A 24,571-nucleotide genomic window follows, 5' to 3' on the forward strand; every position below is an offset into this window, starting at 1 on the left:
TTAGCTTGGGCGTAGGCTCTGATTATAATATTGATCTAATGTTATAACATCAGTTAGTCTTTTGGTTTTGGCTGGAATTTCCAAAGGAGCTTTGAAAGTTAGTGAAAATTGAGAGTTTGACTCCTTTATCTGCTTTTGCAAAGTTCCCCCTCAAGATTTAGTGTCTGGGAATATGTCCTTTACAAACCCACTTATATCATAATTTGATCTAAACTGTTTATGAGAGTCTGTGAATTCAACTCAAAAAAGTTACAGGTAGTTCTTTAACCAGAGAAATTTGAAAGGTGAGAATGGGGTCATTTAAAAAAGCATATCTTTTAAATTAGGTAGACTGTTACTTGTTTATTTGGATAATGTGGACTATGATTCGTTTCACTTTAAAGGCTATCTGTATTGTTCACCTAAGTAATAACACTTCTATTATCAGAACATGACACTGCTTCATTTCATAGCAATATACACACTAGCCAGAAAAATACCACATGCAATGTTTTATTTACTTAGTTAAGCAATACTGGCATTCTAAAATAATCTGTTTATGAATCATTGCATGACTGGCAAGGAGAACACTTCTCTGTTTAAAGGTTAAGTCTCAGACTACTTATTGGCTCCCAAAAACTCTGCAGCCTTTCTCCAGTTGAATTTGCTTTGCAAGCATTTTTTCCCAGAGGAATCTTTGTTTAGTAGGTTTAAATAATTTTAAACAAGCACACATTGGTCGATAGGAGCAGAAGGGTCAAGGAACATTCTTAGTGAATAGCATTTAATCATATAACAGATTTGGTTATAGATTAAAAAAAAACCTATTATTCCTTAAAAGCATGAACCTAGAAGGCATTAAAGCCCCATTGACTTTTCTGAGACTTGAAGGCACTCAGCATTTCATAGGAGGGATTTGGTAAGGTGAACAGCTGTGTGAGTGTGTATATATATAAACTCTTTCCTTATTAAAGGGGAGATTTATCACAGTGCAAAGTATCCCTGGAAGTTTAAAGCCTCCAACAGAGTTTGTGGTGAGCAGGAACTTGGGAAGGCCATACTGAGTGAATTTCATCTTAAAGTCTTAATGGAAAATATCTATTCAGTTGTAAAAATATTTGAATGCCGTGAGTACCCCTTAGATAATTATTTGGGCAGAGACTGAAAGTGAGAAACATTGCTTTTCCTTTCTTGAGCAGTTCTCTATCAATGCCAGTAATTCCAAATTATAGAAAAAAAGAAAAATAGGCAATGTGATATGAAACAGAGAAAGTAAAGCTACGACCAAAATCACTTCTACTGCTCCAGGAATGGGGTTATTTTGTAGCAATACAGCACCCTGTTAGCCATTATTATTAAAACAATGATGAAAAGCTCTACATTCAAACTACAAATTAAACCATCTAAAAAAATCAAATCCCTCTAATATAAACTATAAATAAATTAGTCTACTAATGGTGGTAAATCTTTCTGCTGTCAGCATAAGTTAGTGAATTTTATTGGTATCAGGCAAATAAGCTTGCCTGTTCTCAGTTGTTTTATAGAAATTTTTGCAACCAAAGAGATACTTGCAATGAACAACGTAACGAAAAGCGATTTCTTAAACACATGTAACACAACTGTTCAAGCAGTTTTGATACATGACTTTAAAGAGCATAGTCTCTGCATAAAAAAATACGATCTTTAGTGCTCAGATTTGTCCCCAACCTGACAGCACCAGTGAAGTTTATTTTACAGATATACACAGTAGCCTAACTCGTGGGTAAGATCCCAGTCTTGAAGACAGGAGCCATTCTCCAATTCATGTTCCTGTCTTTCTATTTTTTCTTATATCACTGTATTAAATTTAAAAATGTATTGAAACTTTACAAATGAAGACTGAGCTATAACATTATATACATAATGGTTTCTACATGTCTGCAAAAGAAATTAAGCTAGATATGATTGACTGTAGCTACTTAAACTTCAAAGTACATAACTGAATGATGGACTGGGGTCACAGACAAGGTGTGTGGGGTCTCTTTTACTGGATGAACTTTGGTTGGTGAGCAAGACAAGCTTTCAAGACTGCACAGAACTGAAGAAAAGCTTGTTGCTCTCACCAACCAATGTTGGTCCAATAAAAGATATTACTTCACTTACCTTGTCTTAGTAATATGCTGCAACCAACATGGCTACAACAACACTGCTGGAATTAGTGTCAAGGATTAACAACCTGGTCTTAATCTTTTCAGACTTTACTTTATATTAGTACAGGACATTTTACAAGTAACAATATAAGGCTGCTTATAAGTTTTTAAATGTGCTTGTCTAATGCATTTCACAGTCTAACAGAATACATTCTCTGTTCTCTATATACCATTTGCTGAAATATGCATCATAATCCTGATGGTAATAAACACATTAAACTGCCTCATGCTGCTTGAAATGAAACACAACAAATAGTCAGTATGATTACACTTTAGACACGCAACCATTTAATGATTTTAATGGAAACCAATTAAAAAACTGGAATCATTAGAGGTAGTTAGGATTACTTAAGCATAGATGCTAATGTTACATTAGTTGGGAGTAAATCAGAACCCTACAATAACAAGCAATACCCATGCAACAAAGCAATGACAGTTCAGTAAAAAAATATATTTGTTTCAAACTTCTAAGATGGTATAATAATAAACAGTGAGAAAATGAGAATCTTATGTCCTTTTAAGATATGACAGGTCTTATTGAATCAAATAGCAATTTAAGGGAATCGATACATATGCTTTGGTGGACTCTGGAATATTAATAAATGCAGAAGCTAAACAGGCAGTGCTGAAGTGAACAGCTAACCAACGTTTCTCATATCATTTTAATTAAATTAAAGCTCTGTCATGATCTAAAGACACAAAGACCAGTGTGATTTTGCTAACCTCTTCTATTGAGTAGCTGAGCAACAGAAAACATGTTTGTAAATTCTAGAGGGAGGGAGGGAAAAACAGCTGCTATTCTGATTTCTCAATGCCAGAGTGATGGATATTAAAGCAGGTGAGTTAAAGGGAGTCAGGATGGAATTTCTCTTCACATTGTAACAATGTAAAGGAATGCTGTTAGGTCAAATATATCCCAGAAATGAAGAACTAACTGAAATAATTTCATGGGTTTTTGGAGGGCGTGGGGGTCTGAAATACCATTAGAAAATACTTTAAGAACATTCCCTTGAAGTATTTGGGTTGCAACTGATGTAGCATGCTGTTAATACATGGAACCTGAAAGCAAAATTGAATAGACGCAGGCTGGAAACAAAATAAAACAACTTATTTCATTGTTCCAGATGAGAAAACTGTACATAATTAAATAAATATCATAAATATCAAATACGCTAATTTGTAAACATTTTTAGTAATCTGTGGTGATATGATACATACTTTTTGTAAATATATTTACCCTTATGTTTTCTTTTTAAAATGTTAGTTCAAAATTTAATCTAAACTTTACTGTGTCCCCAAAAGATATATCATTAATCTTTATTATAAAGTTAATCGGGTCACTGAAGTAAATGGAGTTACACCACGGATCTGTACAATCAAGTGGTCTACAGTAAGTACAATAAAATCTTGTTACTGTATTTTAAAAGGGAAAAGTATTTTCCTAACTGTAAGAATCTTTAACAATAAAGCAGATACAATCAGAGTTTTGAGAACATAGGAACAGCCATGCTTGGTCAGATCAAAGGTCCATCTAGCCCAGTACCCTGTCTTCCGACAGTGGCCAATGCCAGATGCCCCTGGAGGAGTGAACAGAACAACATCAAGTGATCCATTCCCTATCAACCATTCCCAGGTTCTAGCAAATAGAGGCTAGGGACATTATAGGACTAAGATGCTTATATAATCATATTTGTTTTCATATATTTATTTATGTAGTTGCTGTCATCACTGTCCTCATTGCACCACTAACAAATGCTGGAAAAATGTTTTTCCTTCACAGCCAGCAGGGTGTTGCTTGGATTGCTCAGTTTTTAAATTCATTTTGAATTAGATTTATCTACAGAGTTTAGTTTGAACAATTATTTCTCAATCCTGGTGCCAGGATTATTGCTATGGTGGTAAGTCAGAATTTGAGATTGTTTGTAATAGACTGCACACTGTAATTATCACACACTAATATCAATGATACAGAAGTACAGATATTCATAAAGCCGCAAATTAGAAACAGACTTCACTATTTTAAAGCTCTCTCGCTGAGCCAGAGGGAGCATGACTCTGTCAACCAGGGGTAAGAATACTCACCTGCGAAGTGGCAAACCTCAAATCCAGGCCCCCTGCTCCATCATGTATTAATTACCCAGAGTGAAACAACTAAAACAAGACCTCTGAGCACTCCTACAGTAGTGGGTCCCACACACAATTTAGATGGTCAAATCCCTATCTTGTGACTTGCTCTGGGGCTTAGGCAGGAAATCAGTATTTGACTGCATGCCCAGAGACCGAAACATAGGTGCCTAGGGAACTTTTGCCCTGACACGTTAGGTGCTGAGTGAGTTTCAGATTCTGCAGGGTTAGGCAGGAATTTGGTGCTTTGCAGTGGAGTCACAATTAGGACTTAGAGGCTTAGTTCCTTTTGTGCATTGAGCCCGGACCGCCTCACTCTTTGAGAAGCTGAGCACTCTTGCTTGCCTTTGTACTTGAAGGAAAGTTGAAGATATTCACCATCTTACAGACTGGGTCCATAATGCTGCTGTGAGATCGATATGGTGGAAAATGGCAAGACTAGCAAAAATGCATTATGGTACATTTAAAAACAGCGATTGTTATGTACAAATGAAGGAACACACAGATGCTCTCTCTCCATCTTGTCCTTCATCCCTCCCACAAAGCATCTTTAATGCAGTTAGAAATCTGGTAGGAATTAGGAAACCCATTTTTGCAGTGAATTATCATAACTTTTAAGGATGACTGGAGACAGTGCCTTTCTTGCATCTTTGATCTCTTTATAACAATCAACTATGGAGCAACAGTCATTTTACTGGTGGCGATGAGAGTTAACAGTTACTTGTGGTAGGATGATGAATTCAATTGCTTAAGTATTCTGGTGTTCTTGAAGCACAGTGATTGCAAAAGTACTATTAGTTAGCCTATATCTAGGGATTTTCATCTTCAGAGTGCAATACGAACATCAACCAATTTCATTCCAAACCAAGAGTTCCAGTTTGAGAATGTGGAGAGGAACAAAAAATACTTACAATAGAAAAGATGCACAGAGTGAGAGTGTGCTGCATTAAAAGAAAACCCCCAATCACAGATTTCCTCAAAAAAAATCCCAAAGCATACTTTTACTCTTTTTTGTTCTATTTTTCCTTTTTTCCTTTTATTCTTCCCCATTAAAAAGTTTTTTTTCCTGATACACAGATCTGCTTTCCAGCTTCACATTTTAGAAACCAAACCAGAAAGAGCAAAAAGTAAAAAAACCTATGAGCACATCCAGCCTTTGGGGGAAGAGACCTTTCCTAGGATTCTTGGTAACAGAGAAACTAGACACCATCTCTTATCGTGCAATGGGAGGATCATGGCTTTTGGAAATGTTCATTTGTGGGTCTTAGGCCATATCGACTGATCTGCACTGCTATGTTTGATGCAGTAGGTGTCAATTTAGTGGGTCTGTTGAAGACATGATAAATCGATGGTCAAGTTCTCCCACTGGTATGTGTACTCCACCTCCTGAGAATATTAAGAGAAGTTAAGTGAGAGAATGTGTCCCATTGACACAGCACAGTGCAGACATCGTACTAAGTCAACCTAAGTTATTCACGTAACTAAAGTACCATAACTTAGGCCGACTTTCTGTAGTAGTATAAACCAGCCCTTAGACCACTGTGACCCTTTTCAGCACTGTCTTTCCAGGAAAAAAAAATAACTTCTTTCAGCTTTATTCTGAGCTGTGCGCCAGATCCAATAATTTATGTTTGCATTGCAATGTTCTGTGCTTCCAAACTATTCTGTTGTTCCTGACAACCAATTGCAAAAGTTGGATGTAGATCAGGACAAGAAGGGAATTAAAAAAGGAAGGCAGGCCTTCCTTTTTGGTGTGCGGTATTGTTTGAATGTGACATTACTTGCATTTCTAATTCTAATCACAGCACAAATAACAGTGAGGCAGATTAACTGGGTCTGACTTGCACATTGCAGAATAACTTGGTATTCAACCTCCGGAAACACTGCTAATAAAACAGGAAAATGATGCTGTCCTAAAGATCTACTGACAATACATCAGTTAGAATGGTCACAAATGGTCTGGTATCTGTTCCTTTGACACAGATGTCCTGTGCTCTACATTAACCCCACTGTAACCCCGATTCCTTTGAACACAGAATTTTAAATCACTTGATTGCTATACTGTAAGATTTCATCCAAAATCTAAGCTACAGCATTGTTTTTGGTGTTTTGATTTAAGGACTGTAATATTTCAATATGAAAATTATATTTATCACTTTTTTTAGTTCTTTTCTTCAACAAGAGCTGATTTTGTCTTTCACCAGGCAGCTTGTTTCAGAACCATACTTGTTACTATAGCCAATCATTAATAGTAACAGGAACTTCTTAGACACTGGACAACATGGTGGATGTAAAGATCTGCTGCAAGATCTGGGGGATCTGCTTGGTATCCATGGCAATAAAAGACCGGCCTGCTGGTAGCATCCTCTGCAGCCTAAGGATCAGAATGGGGGAGAAAAAAGAATTACCATTGCAAATTATGTTACTGACAGCAAACCAAAGAGTCCTGAGAGTTCCTTAAGAAAGGATGCTTTTACTTTTGAATACCTTGCTGATGCATGCTATTCAGTCTGCTGTCACATGACGCAATTAAAAGCTTGGGAAAGCAGAGGTGCAGGACATACTGAAAGCGATTATGTCACAGAAGTCTTTTCAGCAAGACCAACTGGCCTATTTCTACACAATTCCTTCATTCGTTACTGTTACTGTTTCAGGTATATGAAAATCTCTGCTTAGATTAAGGTATCAGTGACCAAACAAGGAATTAGCACAGCTGATCTTCTAGAAACAACTAACAACTCCCTCTCTGTAAGAGGAAATAATTTAGTTCATTTAAAAATCGTAGTGAACTAATTTGTCAAAGTGTTTGGTAAACCTTAACTCCTCCATCCCTCTAAAAGTACTGATTTTATATGAGGTTTTATATATTGGTTTTAAATGTGCTGTTTATATTTCAACTTCTAGCCTACAACAGGTTAAACTGAATTCATGTTTTTTCACAGCTAGCCTGAGACCTAAGATAGTCAGGCAGGCACATTTTTATTCAAAGCTTCTAATAATAGACAAGATATACATTACAAAATTCACAGTACTAATATTTAATCAGTCATTTTGATGTATATTGGTTCACTGATGGATCCACTTTTCCTGTAGGAAAAATAAAACTCAATCTTCAATAATATTTCAAAATAGTAGCTCTTTATGGGGAGCATAAGCCACAGATTGACAGAACCCAAAGAAATTCAACAAACAACTACTATTGTGCAGCTGCATGTTTCAAATCTTTCAAAATTATTCCTTCTGAGTGTGATCTTCCCATCCTTTCAGTTGATGGCTTTTATTTAAAAAAAAAAAACAATTGACCCATTAATACTAGTGGTAACTAGTACATGTTTATGACAGAGATGCTAGCTTTGCATTGACAGAACAAGAAGCAACGGTTACAAGTTGCAGTCTGGGAGAACTAGGTTGGATATTAGGAAAAGCAATTTCACTAGGAGGGTGGGGAAGCACTGGAATGAGTTCGCTAGGGAGGTGATGGAATCTCCATCCTTAAAGGTTTTTAAGGCCAAGCTTGACAAAGCCTGGCTGGGATGATTTAGTTGGGGTTGGTTCTGCTCTGAGCAAGGGGGGGGTTGGACTGGATGACTTCCTGAGGTCTCTTCCAACCCTAATCTTCTATGATTCCATGACTGTGTGTACTGGCTACTGGGCAGCAGATGCAGAAGTTTGGTATGTATAAAAGTTGTCTGTCCTTGTTTTATCCTATCAAGTTATGACAAAGGCTATGGAGCCAAAAATCAGAAATATACTATTAGGCTGTGTCTACACTGGCACCCTTTTCCGTAAAAGGGATGCTAATGAGACACTTCAGAATTGCAAATTCCGCGGGGGACTTAAATATCCCCCGCGGCATTTGCATGAACATGGCTGCCGCTTTTTTCCGGCTCGGGGTTTTGCCGGAGAAAAGCGCCAGTCTAGACGGGATCTTGCGGAAAATAAGCCCTTTTCCGGAAGATCCCTTATTCCTACTTGAAAGTAGGAATACTTGAAAGTAGGAATAAGGGATCTTCCGGAAAAGGGCTTACTTTCCGCAAGATCCCGTCTAGACTGGTGCTTTTCTCCGGCAAAACCCCAAGCCGGAAAAAAGCGGCAGCCATGATTATGAAAATGCCACGGGGGATATTTAAATCCCCCGCGGAATTTGCAATTCCGAAGTGTCTCATTAGCATCCCTTTTACGGAAAAGGGTGCCAGTGTAGACACAGCCTTAGTTTTTAGGCATCCCTCATAAGGATGTTAAGAGGCGGGTACAATTTGTATCGACTACACGATTAGTTGATAAAGGAAGTCGTTACCCCTGCTGCGGCTTTGCAGTTTAAATGTAGTAAGAGCTGGGAGCACAGGCAGCCCAATTCCTATTACTTTTAAACTGCAGCGCCACAGCGGGACTAGCTCCTGGATCCCATGTGAGCCGGGACTCAGCTGGGCTTGCTCAGTCCTGGCTTGCTCCAGCTCCAGCAGCCTCTGTCCATGGGGACTCCAAACAGAGGCTGGTGTGGGAGCAGCCTCTGTTCGCAGCCAGCCCGGGCCACCACAAACAGAGGCTGATGTCGGAGCAGCCTCTGTTCGCGGCAGCCAGGGCTGGCCGCAAATAGAGGCTGTTCTGGTAGCAGTCCCTGTCCATGGGGGGTCCCAGCGGGTAGGGGAAGGGAGGGGAACAAGCAGCACAGCAGAGACGGTGTTGGAGGAGAGCTGGCTTTTAAGCTGGCTCCCCTTAGCATTGGCTTCTGCTCCCCACTCCGTGCTGCCTTTGATATAGTCAACTTGACTACCAGATAAGCCGCCCTAGGCTTACTGGGTAGTCGACTAACTGACTACTTTTTTACATCCTTAGTCCCTCAAATTGTTAAGCATCTCTCTAGTCTCAGTTTAGCCTACTTTGGAATAGATTATGTGCCTGTATTTTTAACTCTCTCATTAGGGAAAAGCATAGTATCATATTGGATTTATACCTGGAAAAGTCTCTATCTTGGAATCAGAGAACTGAATGGACACTCTTTTGAAACCATCAACGCCCTGAACGGGCTGGAAAAATGATGCCGTGAAGTATCGTAGGGCCTATGCTGCCACCACTGTACATCAAATAATATAGGACAGGAATAAAATCTTACTGACTTAGGCTTCCTGCTGGGCCACTGTGCCATATTCCTGCTGAACCATTGTGCCACACATCTTCTTTTGCAAGCACTCTTTAGATTCATGACAAAGGCAAATCATTATATTTCTCAGGGACTAGTGGCGATATATTTTACCTGTCTGCCTGGTCTCCTAAGGATCCTATGAATATGGCAAAAGCATTAACTTGAGGGTCAACGGTCAAGGTCTGGGCAAATCTTGCTGGTGGGATACCATATCGCTCAAGGTTTGCATCACTTAAGACTATGACAAAGTATTCATCAGCCTCTTCTTTGGCAATTTCACGAACCGCATGCTCCGTCCCTTCCAGAGTATGGTCTCCACTCATACAGAATTGAGCATGGGCATGCATGATCTGGGAACATAACACAATCAAAAGGAAATGTATGGAGAGAACATTCCAAATAAAATACACATTTTAATTGATATGAAAGGGAGCAAACATTCTTTTAAGACATGTTAAGTGACACACATTTAGAAACATGCATCCAGCTCCAGACTTAGAGAATACACAGCATTTTAAGGGTCAGAACTGGAAAAATCCCATGAAGGGAATTTGGCTTTCAGAACTCAAGAGTGAGAAAGTAAAACACTATGGCAGGCTGGAATGGTCTCTACGCTGCTATAGATGTGAGAGAGAAAAATGGGCTTCCTAATAATCTGGCCAAACCTTTTCTGTTTGTAATGTGTATTAGACTAATGACTTCAGTATGAAGAGTTATTACCAAATATTAGACTCTCGGTCAGATTAAATGATTTTATGGCCCTTTGTACTGTGGAAATTAGGGCCTCCACCTTTGTTAAAGTGCTTGCATCCCATACATACCACCAGCCCACACCCTACATTTATCCTGACAGCCCCCCCCCATCCCAATACCCTAACATACATCCCACTCGGCAGGTCCCAATCTTCTGCACTCATCCTGTAGCCCACCAAAAACTCTCCTCACCACTGCACCCCAACTCAGTGCTCCCAATCCAAAGGCCAGGGAAGCCTCTTAATTCTAGTCACCCAGCTCTGCTTCCTCCCTTTCCCTGGCCCACACTCATACAGCCCTGAATTGCTCAGGCCTGGCCCACCACAACAAGGGGGTGTCCATCTTAAATCTGAGTGAGTGACATCGTAATTTGGTGCACAGGTTGGATGCCACACTCAGTTTTAGTTTTGACAGTCAAGGGTCTCTTTCAATGAGGCCTGTACAAGTGCCCCAAATAAACATTGGTTAAGCCAGGCCTGCTCATAACGACAATATAGACTTTACAAATTTTTAAATGTAGGTTTTATAGAACAAGAGAAAAATGCATTATTCTGACTTGAGAATGGGGAAGACAAAGCCATTTCCTCCGAAAAAGTTAAGGAGTTTGGTCAGTGGAATGCCTATTTCTCCTAATCTAATAAAAACAGCCTATTTTTGAAACAAACAAACAAACAAACAAACAAACAAAAAAAACCCCAAAGCATTTCTTAAGAGACACTCTGATACAAAAAACAAATTTCCCCTGTTTAGGACAGTTCAAGAAAGATGTATCCTTATTCCATTATTATGACACAAATGTTTAAAAAGTCTAAAAGTCTTTTCCCCAGCTTTGTGTTTACATACACTGCTCCTGTATCCCTCCGTCTCCGCCCTTCCAGCAACTTCCCCCTCATCATTTTTTTTATTCTGTATCCTGTAGGAGCTTATCTTCAGCATTGCATAATCCTTGATTATCCAGAGCTATTTATCAAAAGGATTTACCTTAAGAATCTCTAATCTTTGCTTATTGTTCTTGGGAACTTTGTCACTCCGAACCAATGCAATGTTGAAGCCATCTCCTGAATGTCCAACGATATCGTACTGCAGGGAACAGAATTAAAAAGCAATCTGTTAAGAGTATGGAGTGACTGTTGGCTTAGAATGACATGAGGCAATGATTAAAGGCAATTTGCTTTTAACTCTAAAATAAATACCGGTTGCTGTTTACATTTGTGTTCCGTTTAAGTGAACAGCCTACAATTTCTCACTACCACTAAAAGACCTTTGCAAGATAAAATTGCCCAAACTAATGGAAATAAGCAGCAATAACATTCTATATTTCTAGTATCTGATTCTTACCGCATTCTACCAGTTTTACAGTGGTGTTAAGTGAAATTAGAATCTTAGCCTTTCACCCTGACTTACAACTTACTCTCTTCTCCCAGCAACTTGGCACACAAGAAGTGGATTGTTAAGTGTAGCTCTGAAGTTTGACAAGCTGTTTATATGACCTTGTTTTGATCTGATTTGATCTGATTTGTTTTTTATTACAAGCCATTAAAAAAAATCTAAAATTACTTTTTAGATTTGCACAAGAGATTAAACCTATGGCTCAAAATACACAGAAGAGTGAGTGCTAAGAGCCCTATTATGTTTTTGCTTTTTAATAATAATACTACTAGGATTGCATCCAGTATACTTTGGACTTAACAGAGGAACAGTAAAGGTCACACAGTGAAAGCACAGAGTCCAGTATTCAACACTATATCACTTTAAAAATTATATACATGGTCTTTAAAACTAGATGGGTTATTTTCATAAAGCTATTTCTTTGGATTTGGACCTTCTACTTTCTTCTCCAAGTAGCTGTTCTGACACTGATGTTAGCATACTGACTTTAAAGGGGTAGTCCATATTTTGGAGCCTGGGAATCCAGCCCTGCTGTTGGGCACAAGACAATAATCATTGGGCTTTTCCCTTTGAAGCTACTGGGTTCAAACAGAATTTAGATGATTTGTAAAAATTGGCTTTGCATAAGTCCTAGTCCATACATCACCAAACCATGCCATAATCTGGTATACTTCTCATTCCTGTATGAAAGAGGTCCATGACTAATGTAGATGGGAAACCGCAGGTCTAGGCTAAAAGGTATCTGTAAAACTTGGAAAGTTGTGAACCTGGCTGCAGTAGAACTGACTTAATTAGTGCTATTAATATCACACTTTAAGAATTGTTAGCATAAAAAGGCTTAAGAAAGCATCTTCCTTAATTATAACTATTATCCAAAGAAGTCAGATGCAGAACATCTTGATCTTTTAATATCTAGTGGCAGCAGTAGAACCCAAAATGCTTTGTCTCATGATTTTCATTGGGAGAAAAAATTAGGTAAGAGTTAAGGATTCTTGCTTGGTATGATACCTTAGATCATAAGATATTTGAAAGATCTTTTTTTAATACAGTGATAATTAACCTCACACATTAGGCTCAAAGGCAAGGCTGAATACACAATGGAGATTAAAGAGGCAATAGAAATAAAAACATCAGCAATATTGAGGGATTTCAATTATCCTCATATTGACTGGGTACATGTCAACTTTGAATGGAATGCAGAGATAAAATTTCCTGACATCATAAATGACTGCTCCTTCAAGCAGATAAACCTGGAACCCACAAAAGGAGAGACAATTTTTTCATTTAATGTTAAATGAAGAACAAGATCTGGTTCAAGAGGTGAATATAGCTGAGCTGCCTGGTAATAGTGACTATAACATAACAACATTGGGGGGGAGGTAGGGGTGGAGAAATACTAAAGCAGCTCATGAGGGGAACACTTCAGAAAGGGGAGCTACACAAAAATGAGGAAGTTAGTTAAAAAATTAAAGGCTACAGTGTCAAAAATGAAATCCAGCAAACTGAATGGAAACTTTTTAAAGGAGGCTCAATTTAAATATATATCGCAAGTTAAAACACATAGTAGAAGGACCAAAAAGGTGCCACCATAGCCAAAAAACAAAGTACAAGAAAAGATGCAAAAAAGTGGAAGTTAAACCTTAGTGAGGAAAATAGAAAGTAGCATAAATTCTGGCAGGTAAAATATACAAATATAATTAGGAAGGCCAAAAAAGAATTTGAAGAACAGCTAGGCAAAGACTCAAAAAGTAACAGAAAAAAATATTAAAGACATCAGAAGCAGGAAACCTGCTAAACAACCAGTGAGGCCACAGGACAATTGAGATGTTAAAGGAGCATTCAAGAGAGATAAAGCTATTGTGGAGAAACTAAGTGAATTCTCTGCATCAGACTTCATGGCTGAGGATGTAAGGGAAATTCCCAAATCTTCGGATCCATCCTAGATTGAAGTGTCATTAGAGGAGGTTTTGGAACAAACTGATAAATAAAACACTATTAAGCCACTAGGAGCAGAACAAATTCATTCAAGAGTTCTGAAAGAATTCAAATGTTAAATTGCAGAACCACTAACTGTGGTATGTAAACTATCAAGTAAATCAGTTTCTGTACCAGATAACTGTAGGATAGCTAATGTGACACTTGCTTTTAAAAAAAACCTCACCAGGTGATCCCTACAATTACAGGCCAGTAAGCCTAACATCAATACCACACAAACTGGTTGACATAAAGAACAGAATTATCGGACACGCAGATGAAAACGATTTATTGGTGAAGAGTCAACAAATTTTTTTTAAAGGGAAATCATGCCTCACAAATCTACTAGAATTTTTTTAGGAGATCAACATGCATGTGGACAAGGGTGATCCGGTGGATACAGTGTACTTGTATTTTCAGAGAGCAACTGTGGCTTGGTTCACCCACTTCCCTACACTGTCATGGGCTCCCTCTCAGCTCATTTGTGTCAACTCTGCACATCAGTGCAATGTGATGCCACGTCCTCACTCTCCTAATTGCCAACTTTGGAGAGAACAGCAGGAGTGATTGCACTTGTCTTCAGTAGCCCTCATACACCAATTGTGTCTAGTCTTTAAGCAGCAGAGTGAAATGGAGGAAGACTCTCACTTGCTGCCTGATAAGAGCAGCACCAGGGACCTATGGGTATGTCTACACTACAGCACTAATTTGAACTAAGGTAATTCGAATTACTGCATCTAGACCTAAAAACTAGTTCGAATTAGCGTTTTGCTAATTCGAACTAGCAGGTCCACACTGAGTGGACCCTGAACCGAGGTTAAGGATGGCCGGAAGCAGTACCGGCAGGGCATCAGGTTAGGACTTAGAGCATGGAGCTGCTGCCTCAGGCTAGCCGAGGGCAGTGCTTAAAGGGACCCGACCCCCACCCCGGACAGACAGTTCTCAGGGGTTCCCCGCTCGCTTGTCTAACTCGATGAGGGACAGCAAAGCAGTCCTGGCTTGCAGTGCCCTGAATGCCCACACTCAGCACATCACAGCACTCGGCCATCAGCCCGGTGGCACTTGCTGCAGGCTGCCATTCGGGGGGGGGGGGGTGTCAATCGAGGGGCTGCAGGAGAACTTCCACCCCGAAGAGCCCACAGAGCCAGCCCAGTCCTCCCCATCGGGGGCTCGTACCCCATTCCTCCCTCACCTCCTTCCACTTACCCCTCCCTAGTCCCCCTTCCTGATGTACAAAATAAAGGACATGTGTGTTCAAAAATAGAAACTCTCTTTATTTAACAAAACTGGGGGGGGAGGGAATAAAACTGTGGGGAGATGGGGGAAAGGAGGCGGGAAAGGGCAGGAGAGAGTGTGGGAGAGGGGAGGGGAAAAACTGGGAGGAGGGAGCTGGAAGGGGGAGGCAAGGGAAAGGAGGGGGAGGGGAAACTCAGGGATTGGGGTGGGGGTCTCGCCGGACCAACCGCCTCCAAGCACGGCGAGGGAGGGGGCCTCGGCGTCCCCGGGGGGATGGGGTGGAGGGTGCGGAGGTTGAGGTGGGGGGTGTGGACATTGAGGAAGAGGGTGTGGGGGTTGAGGAGGAAGAGGTGGGAGGGGGGGCAGGAGTGGGAGGAGGGACAGCAGTTGGGGGGGCAGCAGGCGCAGGACCAGCACGGAGCACCATGCTCTGCAGCAGGACCTGCAGGTTTGAGTTTAGCCCTCGGACCTCAGCCAGCTGCTCCTGGCGGACCTGGAGGTTTGCCCGCATCCAGGTCTCCACTGTGTGGTACAGGGCTCGCAAGGACCCCAGGTGCTGGTCCCAGTACTCCCACTCCGTGGTGGTGTTCTGGAGCAGGCCGCGGGTGCGGGAGCATGTCCTGGGCAGGATGGTGCGCCCTGCACGAGCAGCTGGTGCAGCTGTAGAGAAAGAAGAGAAGTGGTCAGTTCTCCCTGGGGACGCAGCGGATGATGCCCAGTCCCCTTCCCTCCCCCCCACGACATGAGGGTGACCATGCCCTGCACCGTCAGAGCCGCTGTGCTTGTACAGAGGCCATGGTCAGGATGTCTGGCTCTCCCCGGGAGAGGGAGCTTCCCCAAGACCGCACCCATGTCCCTGTGCCATGTATAGTGTGGCCGGGGCGGCGGGGGAGGGAGGGAGATGTCCCCTACCTCCGTGTACAGGGGGCATGTGAAGGGAAAGCATCCTGCTGGGTCCCATCCCGGGGTCGGGAGCATGTCAGGTCTCTTCACACATGCATGTGCCTTTTGGGCAATGGCCCCTGGGTGTCACGCAGCTGGAGCCACCTGCCCAAGGGTGGCATGGCACGTGCTCGCACGTGCACAGGTGTCTGCGTGATCCGTGGAAGGCATGGCCCACGCGCACAGTCTCTGGTCTCCCTCCCGCCTCCCCCCCGAACTACTTAATTCGAACTACTTACCTGGTACGGTCTCCCTGGACGACCCTGCTGGAACAGCTGGCGGTGGCCCCTCCGGTGCGCCCGGGTCAGGGCCCTCCGGTCCCGGCTCGCTGTCCTCCGGGCTGGCACGGACCGCCCTGCCCCCCAAGAGTAGGTTGAGGGCGGGGAAGTAGGGGCAGGTGGCAACCCCTGCGGCGGCGCCACCCCTGGTGGCCCTGGCATACGCCTGACGCAGCTGCTTTACTTTCAGGCGCACCTGCTCCTGGGTGCGCCTGTGTCCCTTTCGGGCCATGGCGGCTGCTATGCGGCTGTAGAGAGCCGCGTTCCTCCACCTAGTGCAGAGATCATGGAGGTTGGGGGCCTGCCCCCAAACCTCAATGAGGTCCATGACCTCCGCACTAGACCAGGAGGGCGCGCGCCATCTATGGCCCCTGGATGGCCCCTGGGTGCTGGAGAACTGGGCAGGGGACTGTTCGCTGGCACTGGCTCCCTGGCTTATCGTGGGGGCCACTGGGTTGGGGCAGAGACCGCTGGCAGGGCTGGCTGTGTCAAGTGCCGTCTGGCCAGAGTCTACCCCTTTAAGGGCCCGGGGCTGGGGGAGAAGAGAGGAGTTTTCCTGGTTGTGCCCAGAGTGGCCACCAGGGGAACCTGGGAAGGGCTAGCCTCCCACTAGTTTGAATTAAGTGGCTACACAGCCCTTAATTCGAACTAGTTAATTCGAACTAGGCATTAGTCCTCGTAGAATGAGGTTTACCTAGTTCGAATTAAGCGCTCCGCTAGTTCGAATTAAGTTCGAACTAGCGGATCGTTAATGTAGCGCCTATCAAAGTTAATTCGAACTAACGGCTGTTAGTTCGAATTAACTTTGTAGTGTAGACATACCCTATGTCTGGCTCCCTGACAGCTCCTGTGCTGAACAGAGATCTGAGTCAGGAGAGAACTGAACTAAAGTCCAACTCAAGTGCAGCAGACCTATGGAAAGAGGAGAATGCCTCCTTGGTGTGTCACAGATTTTCAATATCCTCTCCAGTGCTATCGTTTTACAAGCTCTCTACACATGTAGATTATGAGGGTACTCTTTTCTTAACAGACCGAAGAGTGGCAATTCTCACAACTAATAATTGTGTTCTGTTTTTGAGTGACTGTCATTATATAACCATTACGCTGGTTGTTAAAAGTGTGGCCATTACTACAATTAACTACACTTTTAACTACAGGCAATCCCCGGGTTACATGGATCCGACTTACATCGGATCCCTACTTACAAACGGGGTGAGGCAACCCCGCACTAGCTGCTTCCCACCAGCAGACCAGGGAGACGCAAAGCTAGCGCCCTTCCCCCCCAGCAGACCAGGGAGACGCGGAGCGGCTTTTCTCAGCAGACACCTCAGCTTGAGAATAAAGGACTGAGGGAAGTGAGGTGTGGGAGAATAAAACTGAGCTCTGGAGAAATGTTTGGCTAGAGTTTCCCCTACAATATGTACCAGTTCCGACTTACATACAAATTCAACTTAAGAACAAACCTACAGTCCCTATCCTGTACGTAACCTGGGGACTGCCTGTATTTATATTGGCCAAATGTGTGGTTTGGCCTATGCATTAGGTGAAATGCTCAGACAACTGAAATTATTTCGGAATACGATGAGATCTGTATCCCACACAGAAGAATGTGAGAGAGAATGTGATTCATGGATTTTTAGGGCTAGAGAAGAGCACTGTAATCATCTAGTCAGACTTCTTGTGTAAAAGAGGCAATAAAACCGTGTCAGTTAATTTTTGCATCAAGCCACAATTATTTCTGTTTGAGCTATCGGCTGTCTTTTAGAAAGACTTCAGTCTTTAAATCAAGAATTCAGGTGTCCAACAATCTCCCACTCCCATTGGGAAGTTGTTTCAGTAGCTTAAAAATGTGGACCTTATTTGTAACGGAATTTGTCTAATATAGCTGAAGAAGGCTTAGCAAAACCTAATGGTTGCAAGATAATGCTAATGAGCAATTTAGTATCAGAAATCTCTTCTCCCTACTTAAGCGGCGAGGAGTCTCCCTACTTGTAGACCTTTTAATGGTCTGTTGGATCACATGAATGAGTTTCTAAACTGTCTCACTGTTAGGCATGTTTTTCATACCCTGTACTCATTCCTGCAGTTCTTTTTTTAAACCTTTTTCTGTTTTTCAACATGATTTTGGAAGTGTGAACAGCAGAACTGGACACACTATTCCAGTACTGATCTAATTAATGCTTTATAACGAGGTCATTCCATCTTCTCTTCTCCTGTTACTCTGCTTATGCATCCAATTACAGTATTTGTCCTTTTTTAGCTAAAGTGCTACATTTGGAGTGCATATTTAGTTGGTTAACTACAACTACCCTAAGTCCTTTTCCATGTTCTTGCTTTCCAGGATGCCTAGATTTATGGCCTTGTATTTAGCTATATTAAAATGCATATTGCTGAAATGAGCCCACCTACCAAGTTATCTAAATAACTGCTCTGCCTAACTGACCTATCATTATTCTTGTTTACCACTTTATCAATTTTTGTGCTATTTATCTATTTTATCAGCAATGATTTTATATTTTTCTTGTGATATAAGGGACTGACCAAGTACCAAAATTCAGAAAAGATGGCAACAAAAACTGGAAAAAAAAGAAAAAAATTCTTAATCCTTAAATTGAACACATTTGCACTACCGGGCTTAAGTGTGACCAGCAATAAATAAATAAATTGGGAGGTGTCTTTTAAAAAGGTCTTTACTACGATTAGTGAAGGTCTGAAAATATATATATTCTTGCTTTTTACATTAGACATTCAAATCTTGTTTTGTCATTTCTCAGAAGAATCTATGGAAGACTCAGGGGATAGCCGAGTTAGTCTGTTACAGAAAAAAACAATAAATGGTCTGGTAGCACTTCATAGACTAACAAAACATGTAGATGGTATCATGAGCTTTCGCGGGCACAGCCCACTTCTTCATGCCCACGAAAGCTCATGATACCATCTACATCTTTTGTTAATCTATAAAGTGTTACCAGACCATTTGTTGTTTTTTTCTATGGAACACTGACTGGTATGATTATACTACCAAAGAAACTAAGTAAATAGGTCTTGGAAAGAGTTGACTTTTATTGGTACATGTTAGTAAATGTCAATTTCACCATTAACACACAAGCCCATGGAACACTATTTCTTTTCATGGTAACTAAAATTTACAAGTGGGCAAAATAAGAAAAATACTGTTTGAGAACTTATTAGCGCTGAAGGATATTCAATTTGCATATTTTGACGTGATGCAGACAATTTGTTTTTAATGGTTAGAAGGCTTTACCTTCTTGAATCTCAATGTTTATCATGAATAACTATTGTCTGACCCTTTTATTTTCTGACACCCATAATTTAAGGGTAGAAACTTAAATAGAAACTTAAATTCTACCCATAATTTAAAGGTAGAAACTTAAATAGATAAAAAGAGGAAAATGCATAAAAATACACACTGATATCTGTCAAAATAAAAAATAAAATCCGCCAAACCTATATGTAAATAAAAACAGATTGAAATAATGACAGGTTTTTTATTCATTCTGTTTATAACTTTTCCTATTTTGTTTTAACTACCACCTATTTTAAGTCATATGCCTGAACAGCTGAAAGAAAAGTTTTTATTATACATCTAACACTTACACACTTTCAACCGAGGGCTGAGTTTTCTTGCTTTGATCCAAGAATGACCTTCAGCAAAACGGGGAACTCCAGAGGGTGGAATCCTAATTTCTGAAGTTCAGAAAACCTTTCAAGACATGTTTATATAGCATAGAGAAGCAAAAGGGGGAGGGGAAGGGGGAGATGAGGAGCATATCTGAAATGAAGTTTGGGTCAGCATGTGAGAAAAGGACACTTTTCTTACTTTCAGATGATCATAGCAGTATGGGGAACAATTGTGATTGTAGCACAGCGAAAGGACCTGGTTCTTTTTCCAGCAGACCACATGGCGGTCTGAGCTCTCAGCTAGAGTTGCCAACCCCCAGGATTGTTCTGGAGCTTCCAGAAACTAAAGATTAATATTCAATTACACATTATGTGATGAAACCTCCAGGAATATGTCTAACCAGAATTGGCATCCCTACTCTGGGCACAGAGACTAGTCATGCATGTGTGTGCACTGAGCTCATGTGCATGTGTTTTATAGAATTAAATATTTTTGGTTTTTTAAAAACATATTTCATAAACTAAATCATAATCTGTACTCAGTGTTCAATACTTCCTACCCATGGACTGATATTATTTTCAGGCTGCTAGCAACAAATTTAATTAAAGTCTATCTTTCCTTACATGGATGAGTAATACTCTTTGACTAGACAGAATGATGCAATGCTTTTTTCCACTGCCCGTATGCAGCATGTGCAAGTATTCAAGACCACTAAACTTCTGGCCCAGCTAAAATTACCTTAAACTTGTGCTCGTAATTCTCAAAAGCTTCCATGACCATGCAGACAGCCTCCATGGAGCGCTCCAGTCGACTGTCTACCCCGTTAAACCGGTACATGCTGCCAGAAACATCCACTACCAAGCGCAAACGCTTAGGCTTCTGCTGTGGGCTCCCAAGCTAAGAGAGAAAAGAACAAGAAAGAACTGTATGAATAGGAAATCTGCAGTTTTAATAAGAACAGTGGAACCTTACAAATCCATGGACATCCACTTTATATCTGCGGGTATACGCATCTGTGGATGTAGATGTAGATATCCACAGCTCATTTTTGCAGATACAAATGCAGATACAAATTTTGTATCTAGAACCCTGCAAATTTGCAGATATCTGCTTTATATCTGTGAGTATCTGCATTCGCAGATGTGGATGCAGATATCGATAGCTCATTTTTGTGGATACGGATTCAAATACGGATACATATTTTGTATTTGTTCAGGGGTCTAAAGAACAGAAAACTTTAAAAGGAGTTATCTCATAAACTTTAAAAGGAGTTATCTCATACTTTTCCAAAACACTAGGCAACAAAAACCTCTTTTCTAGCAGGCAAGCTCTCTCTAGGCTGTGCCCACGGAAGCTCATGGTACCATCTACATGTTTTGTTAGTCTATAGAGTGCTACCAGACCATTTGTTGTTTTTTAAGTTTCTCTCTCTAGCAAGTTCAGATTATTTTTTTAAAAGTGAAATTATTTGAATTATTCTATTTAATAGTAGAGAAAAGTTTATAGGAGATACCTGAATCCAGACGCTCTCTTTTTCCATTATACACTCAATGACTGGAAACAAAGTATGAAATTTTCATACATTTATAGAGAAATACTTTGGTTGTTAGATTTCTAATTAACAGCATTTCATTGCAATAAAAAGAATCTCAAATTTCCACTTTCTGCCATGACATAAGTTACTAAAGGATCTACTGAAGTTACTACTTTCTAAAAGCATGTGAAATCTTTTTCTGATTAACTCTTCCATTTGTACATTCTGACTGCAAAGCTTTCCCTACCCCCTCTCCCTTTAATTGTCTGTTTTAACAATTTCTGGCATACTAGTTTGTGGAAAGGTATTTTATTACATATGCAATGAGGTAAGTTCGGATTCAAATAAAAGGCTTTTAAAAGATGGTCAGGCAAAAAGCCAAGTATGTGATATGTTTATCTGTGACTCATTTCCAAATATTTCTTTCATTCAGATACCATTTGAAAATTTTTATTTTACTTTCATATTATTATTAATGCAAAGAACTGCAATATCAGCTCCCCCCTGAAAAAAAAAAAACAACCCACAACCCTCCAAAGCCCATGATTATATATTTTTAATTCAAAATGTAAAATTACTTCCTTAGCATTTTCACTGCTATGTAAGCTTTTTTTTTTTCATAGGCTTTGTCTACACTGCAGGGTTTTCGCACAGGAAGCTTTTTGCGGAAGAGATCTTCCGCAAAAACTTCTTGCGCAAAAGCGCATCCACACCTCAAAAGCGCATTGCAAAATGCATGGATGCTGCATGGACGTTCTTGCGCAAGAGAGCTGTGATTGCGGAGTTATGCTGCCCAGGCCCCGCAAAACGGTCATCTGCCCCTGTGTCCACACATGCCTTTTTATGCAAGAGTTGTAGTGCAAAGAGGAGCTATTCCTCAAGGGGAGAGGAATACCTCTACCAGCAAAAGCCTTCTGTCCTGTTGATTTATGGTATTTTTTTTTGCACAAAAATGCGCTTGAGGTGTGGACGCTCCCAGTTTTTGCGCAAAAATGGCCGATCTGTATTGTATTGAAACATACAAACCCAGCATTTCGAAGAGTACTGGAAATTAGGATATAATAGCTCTGATGTAGGATGGCTAGGCTGCATAAGCTTTTCAAAACTATTAGCAAGACCACATAGTATGCAAAATAAATTACAGAGAGTTACATCAAATGTGTATTTAGTTACTCAGAAGGAAGCTGTTGTATATATGATTGTTTGCAAAATAAAGCTCCTTCATGTATAAATATTAAAAATAATCTGCTATGTTGAATCTGGCTATTACAATATAATGATGATCTGGACAACTAGTCTTCCTGTTGCTTTGTTGGTATATGTCAACTGGTTTCCCTTTCAATGCCTCATATAATTCTAACAATTTTTTTTCCTGACAAATGTCCAAAATGTTGAGTCATAATAAAATATTAGGTTTTTTTAAAGTCTTTATTTAGATTTTAACTATTCACTCAATTTCTCATTCATTTTGTATTAGAATTATTAATTTGCTAATCCAAAAACTTTAGAGCTTGAAAGTGTTCTCATATTGTGATAAAGTGTGTTAATGAGAAAAGAGAGGTGGTAGTTGTTGAATTTTACTTGAACTTGTTAACCATCTTTATTGGGCTGACATCATGAAGCTCAAGAAAACAGTAAACTTGCTAGTTGCACCTACTGTTTATGGAATACTTACTTCTGGCTCAAGTTCTCCCCTTCGTTTATAAATGGCTTTTTCTCCTGTTAGCCCATCAATTATTTTTGCATCATCTAGCTCTCCAATAGCTTGGTGTCTCAGCCACTGTCTTTCCTTACCTTTGGCCTACAAGAGAAAAGCATCCTTAATTCAGCATTCAGTGACGCTGGCATGTTTTACACTGCTTAAGAGATACAGAACGTGACCTAAATATGGATTTTCTTTGGAATTAAGTGACAGCTCTGGAACGCGTTAATGAAACCTGAACACATTTTCATAAATGCTTGGTCTCTCTTGCTCAGTCACTAATTACTGTAGGCAAAGAATATATTTTTCCCCACAATTTTTGTCACTTCTAAGCCTCTTCACATAAGGACTTTGGAATATGGACCATGTAATTTTGCATGTTAATTGCATATATATTGGAAAATGGTACACAAGTGAATCCATGCAGAAAAGCATAGAACTAGAGGGACTGGCACAACAGAAGTGTTCTCCATTCAGGTATTGTGAGAAAATATACTAGATGACTAAAATAGAGGCAAAACTCAACAGTATTACATAAAAATAGTATACTTGAAGAAGAATCCTTCATAATGCTTTACAAGTGGTTCTTTTTACAATAGTATTCATAAGAATCTGGTATGAAATTTACAACCAAAACATTGCAAATAGCAATCATCAAGACAACACCCTTTTTGCAACCATGGCTGTTTGTGCTCTGGCTTTTAACACTAATGCACCATTCTTTACAGCTCAGTGCTGCAGTTCATATGCTAGTACAGGTTGGACCTCCCTGGTTTGGCCCCCTTGGGACCTGAGCTGTTGCAGACCAGGGGAGGTCAGTGCTCCACAGCTGGCTGCTTAGCTCCCGGACTCCTCTCCCTGAGGCTCCCTTCCTAGTTGCTGGCCCCGCTAATGCTGGCTTGGCAGAGGCTCCACACCCTGCTGCCTGCTAGTTTCTGCCAGGGTCTCCTGGGGCTCCTGGCCAGGATCGGCTGGCCACTACCACCCCACTGCTGTAGGGGGTTCCCAAGCCAGGGCCAGGGCTTCCCCATCGCCTGGCCCAGCTGACACTAGAGGATTCCCAGCCAGTGTGGGGGCTCCCTGGCTACCACCTGGCCCTGATGATGTGGGGATTCCTTGGCCAGGGTTGGGGTTCCCAAACTGCCACTTGGCCCAGGCACTGCTGGCCCAGTCAGAGCTCCACAGCTCCCGTGTTCTCCTGGCTGGCTCCCACTCCCACCTCTGTGCCTCTTTGGTCCAGCAACATCCATGGCCATGCCGGATCCTGCTGGACTATAGAGTCCCGGATTTCGGAGGTTCAACCTGTTATACTCCCACTGAAGTAAGATCTGATGACTGAGGAGTTGGATTCTTTGACAAAAATAATGTATTTAAAAACATTTTTGAATGATCATTTTACAACGACTTGCATGTTGTAGGATCAAGTTAAAGTCAGCACAGTCTATTTGCTGTGTGTGGGTTTCATGTTTCACTTAATACATGGTCAGAATCACAGGAACTCAACTTTAATCTGCTGGCCAGTACTGCTGAGATTTTCATGAACAGAGAGAATTATTTGGGCATGGAATTGGGTTATTTGTGTATGTCCATCTCTCCCTCTCAGAAGTTGGACATTAAGTTCCTTTTCTGTAAATTAAACATCAATCTGATTGGATTAAGGCGTAAGTATTATAGTTCTTCATCTT

At 41.0% G+C, this 24,571-nt stretch overlaps 1 protein-coding gene across 2 annotated transcripts in view; it reads right to left on the minus strand.

Annotated features, from left to right (window-relative positions):
- Nucleotides 1–2,428: 2,428 nt before the first annotated feature.
- The window catches only part of VWA8 (von Willebrand factor A domain containing 8), a 254,315-nt gene continuing 232,172 nt past the window's right edge, over nt 2,429–24,571 (minus strand). For both annotated transcript variants that reach the window (XM_075918951.2, XM_075918952.2), the window contains exons 41-45: nt 22,860–22,985; nt 20,389–20,547; nt 11,170–11,268; nt 9,547–9,785; nt 2,429–6,666 (exon numbers count right to left, since the gene is read on the minus strand). In XM_075918951.2, the coding sequence (XP_075775066.2) occupies nt 6,558–6,666; nt 9,547–9,785; nt 11,170–11,268; nt 20,389–20,547; nt 22,860–22,985 (732 nt within the window). In that variant the 3' untranslated portion in view covers nt 2,429–6,557. The remainder of the gene's footprint in view (nt 6,667–9,546; nt 9,786–11,169; nt 11,269–20,388; nt 20,548–22,859; nt 22,986–24,571) is intronic.

Source organism: Pelodiscus sinensis, chromosome 1 (assembly GCF_052426305.1).
Source record: "Pelodiscus sinensis isolate ZL-2025 chromosome 1, ASM5242630v1, whole genome shotgun sequence".
NCBI classification, from domain to species: domain Eukaryota; kingdom Metazoa; phylum Chordata; order Testudines; family Trionychidae; genus Pelodiscus; species Pelodiscus sinensis.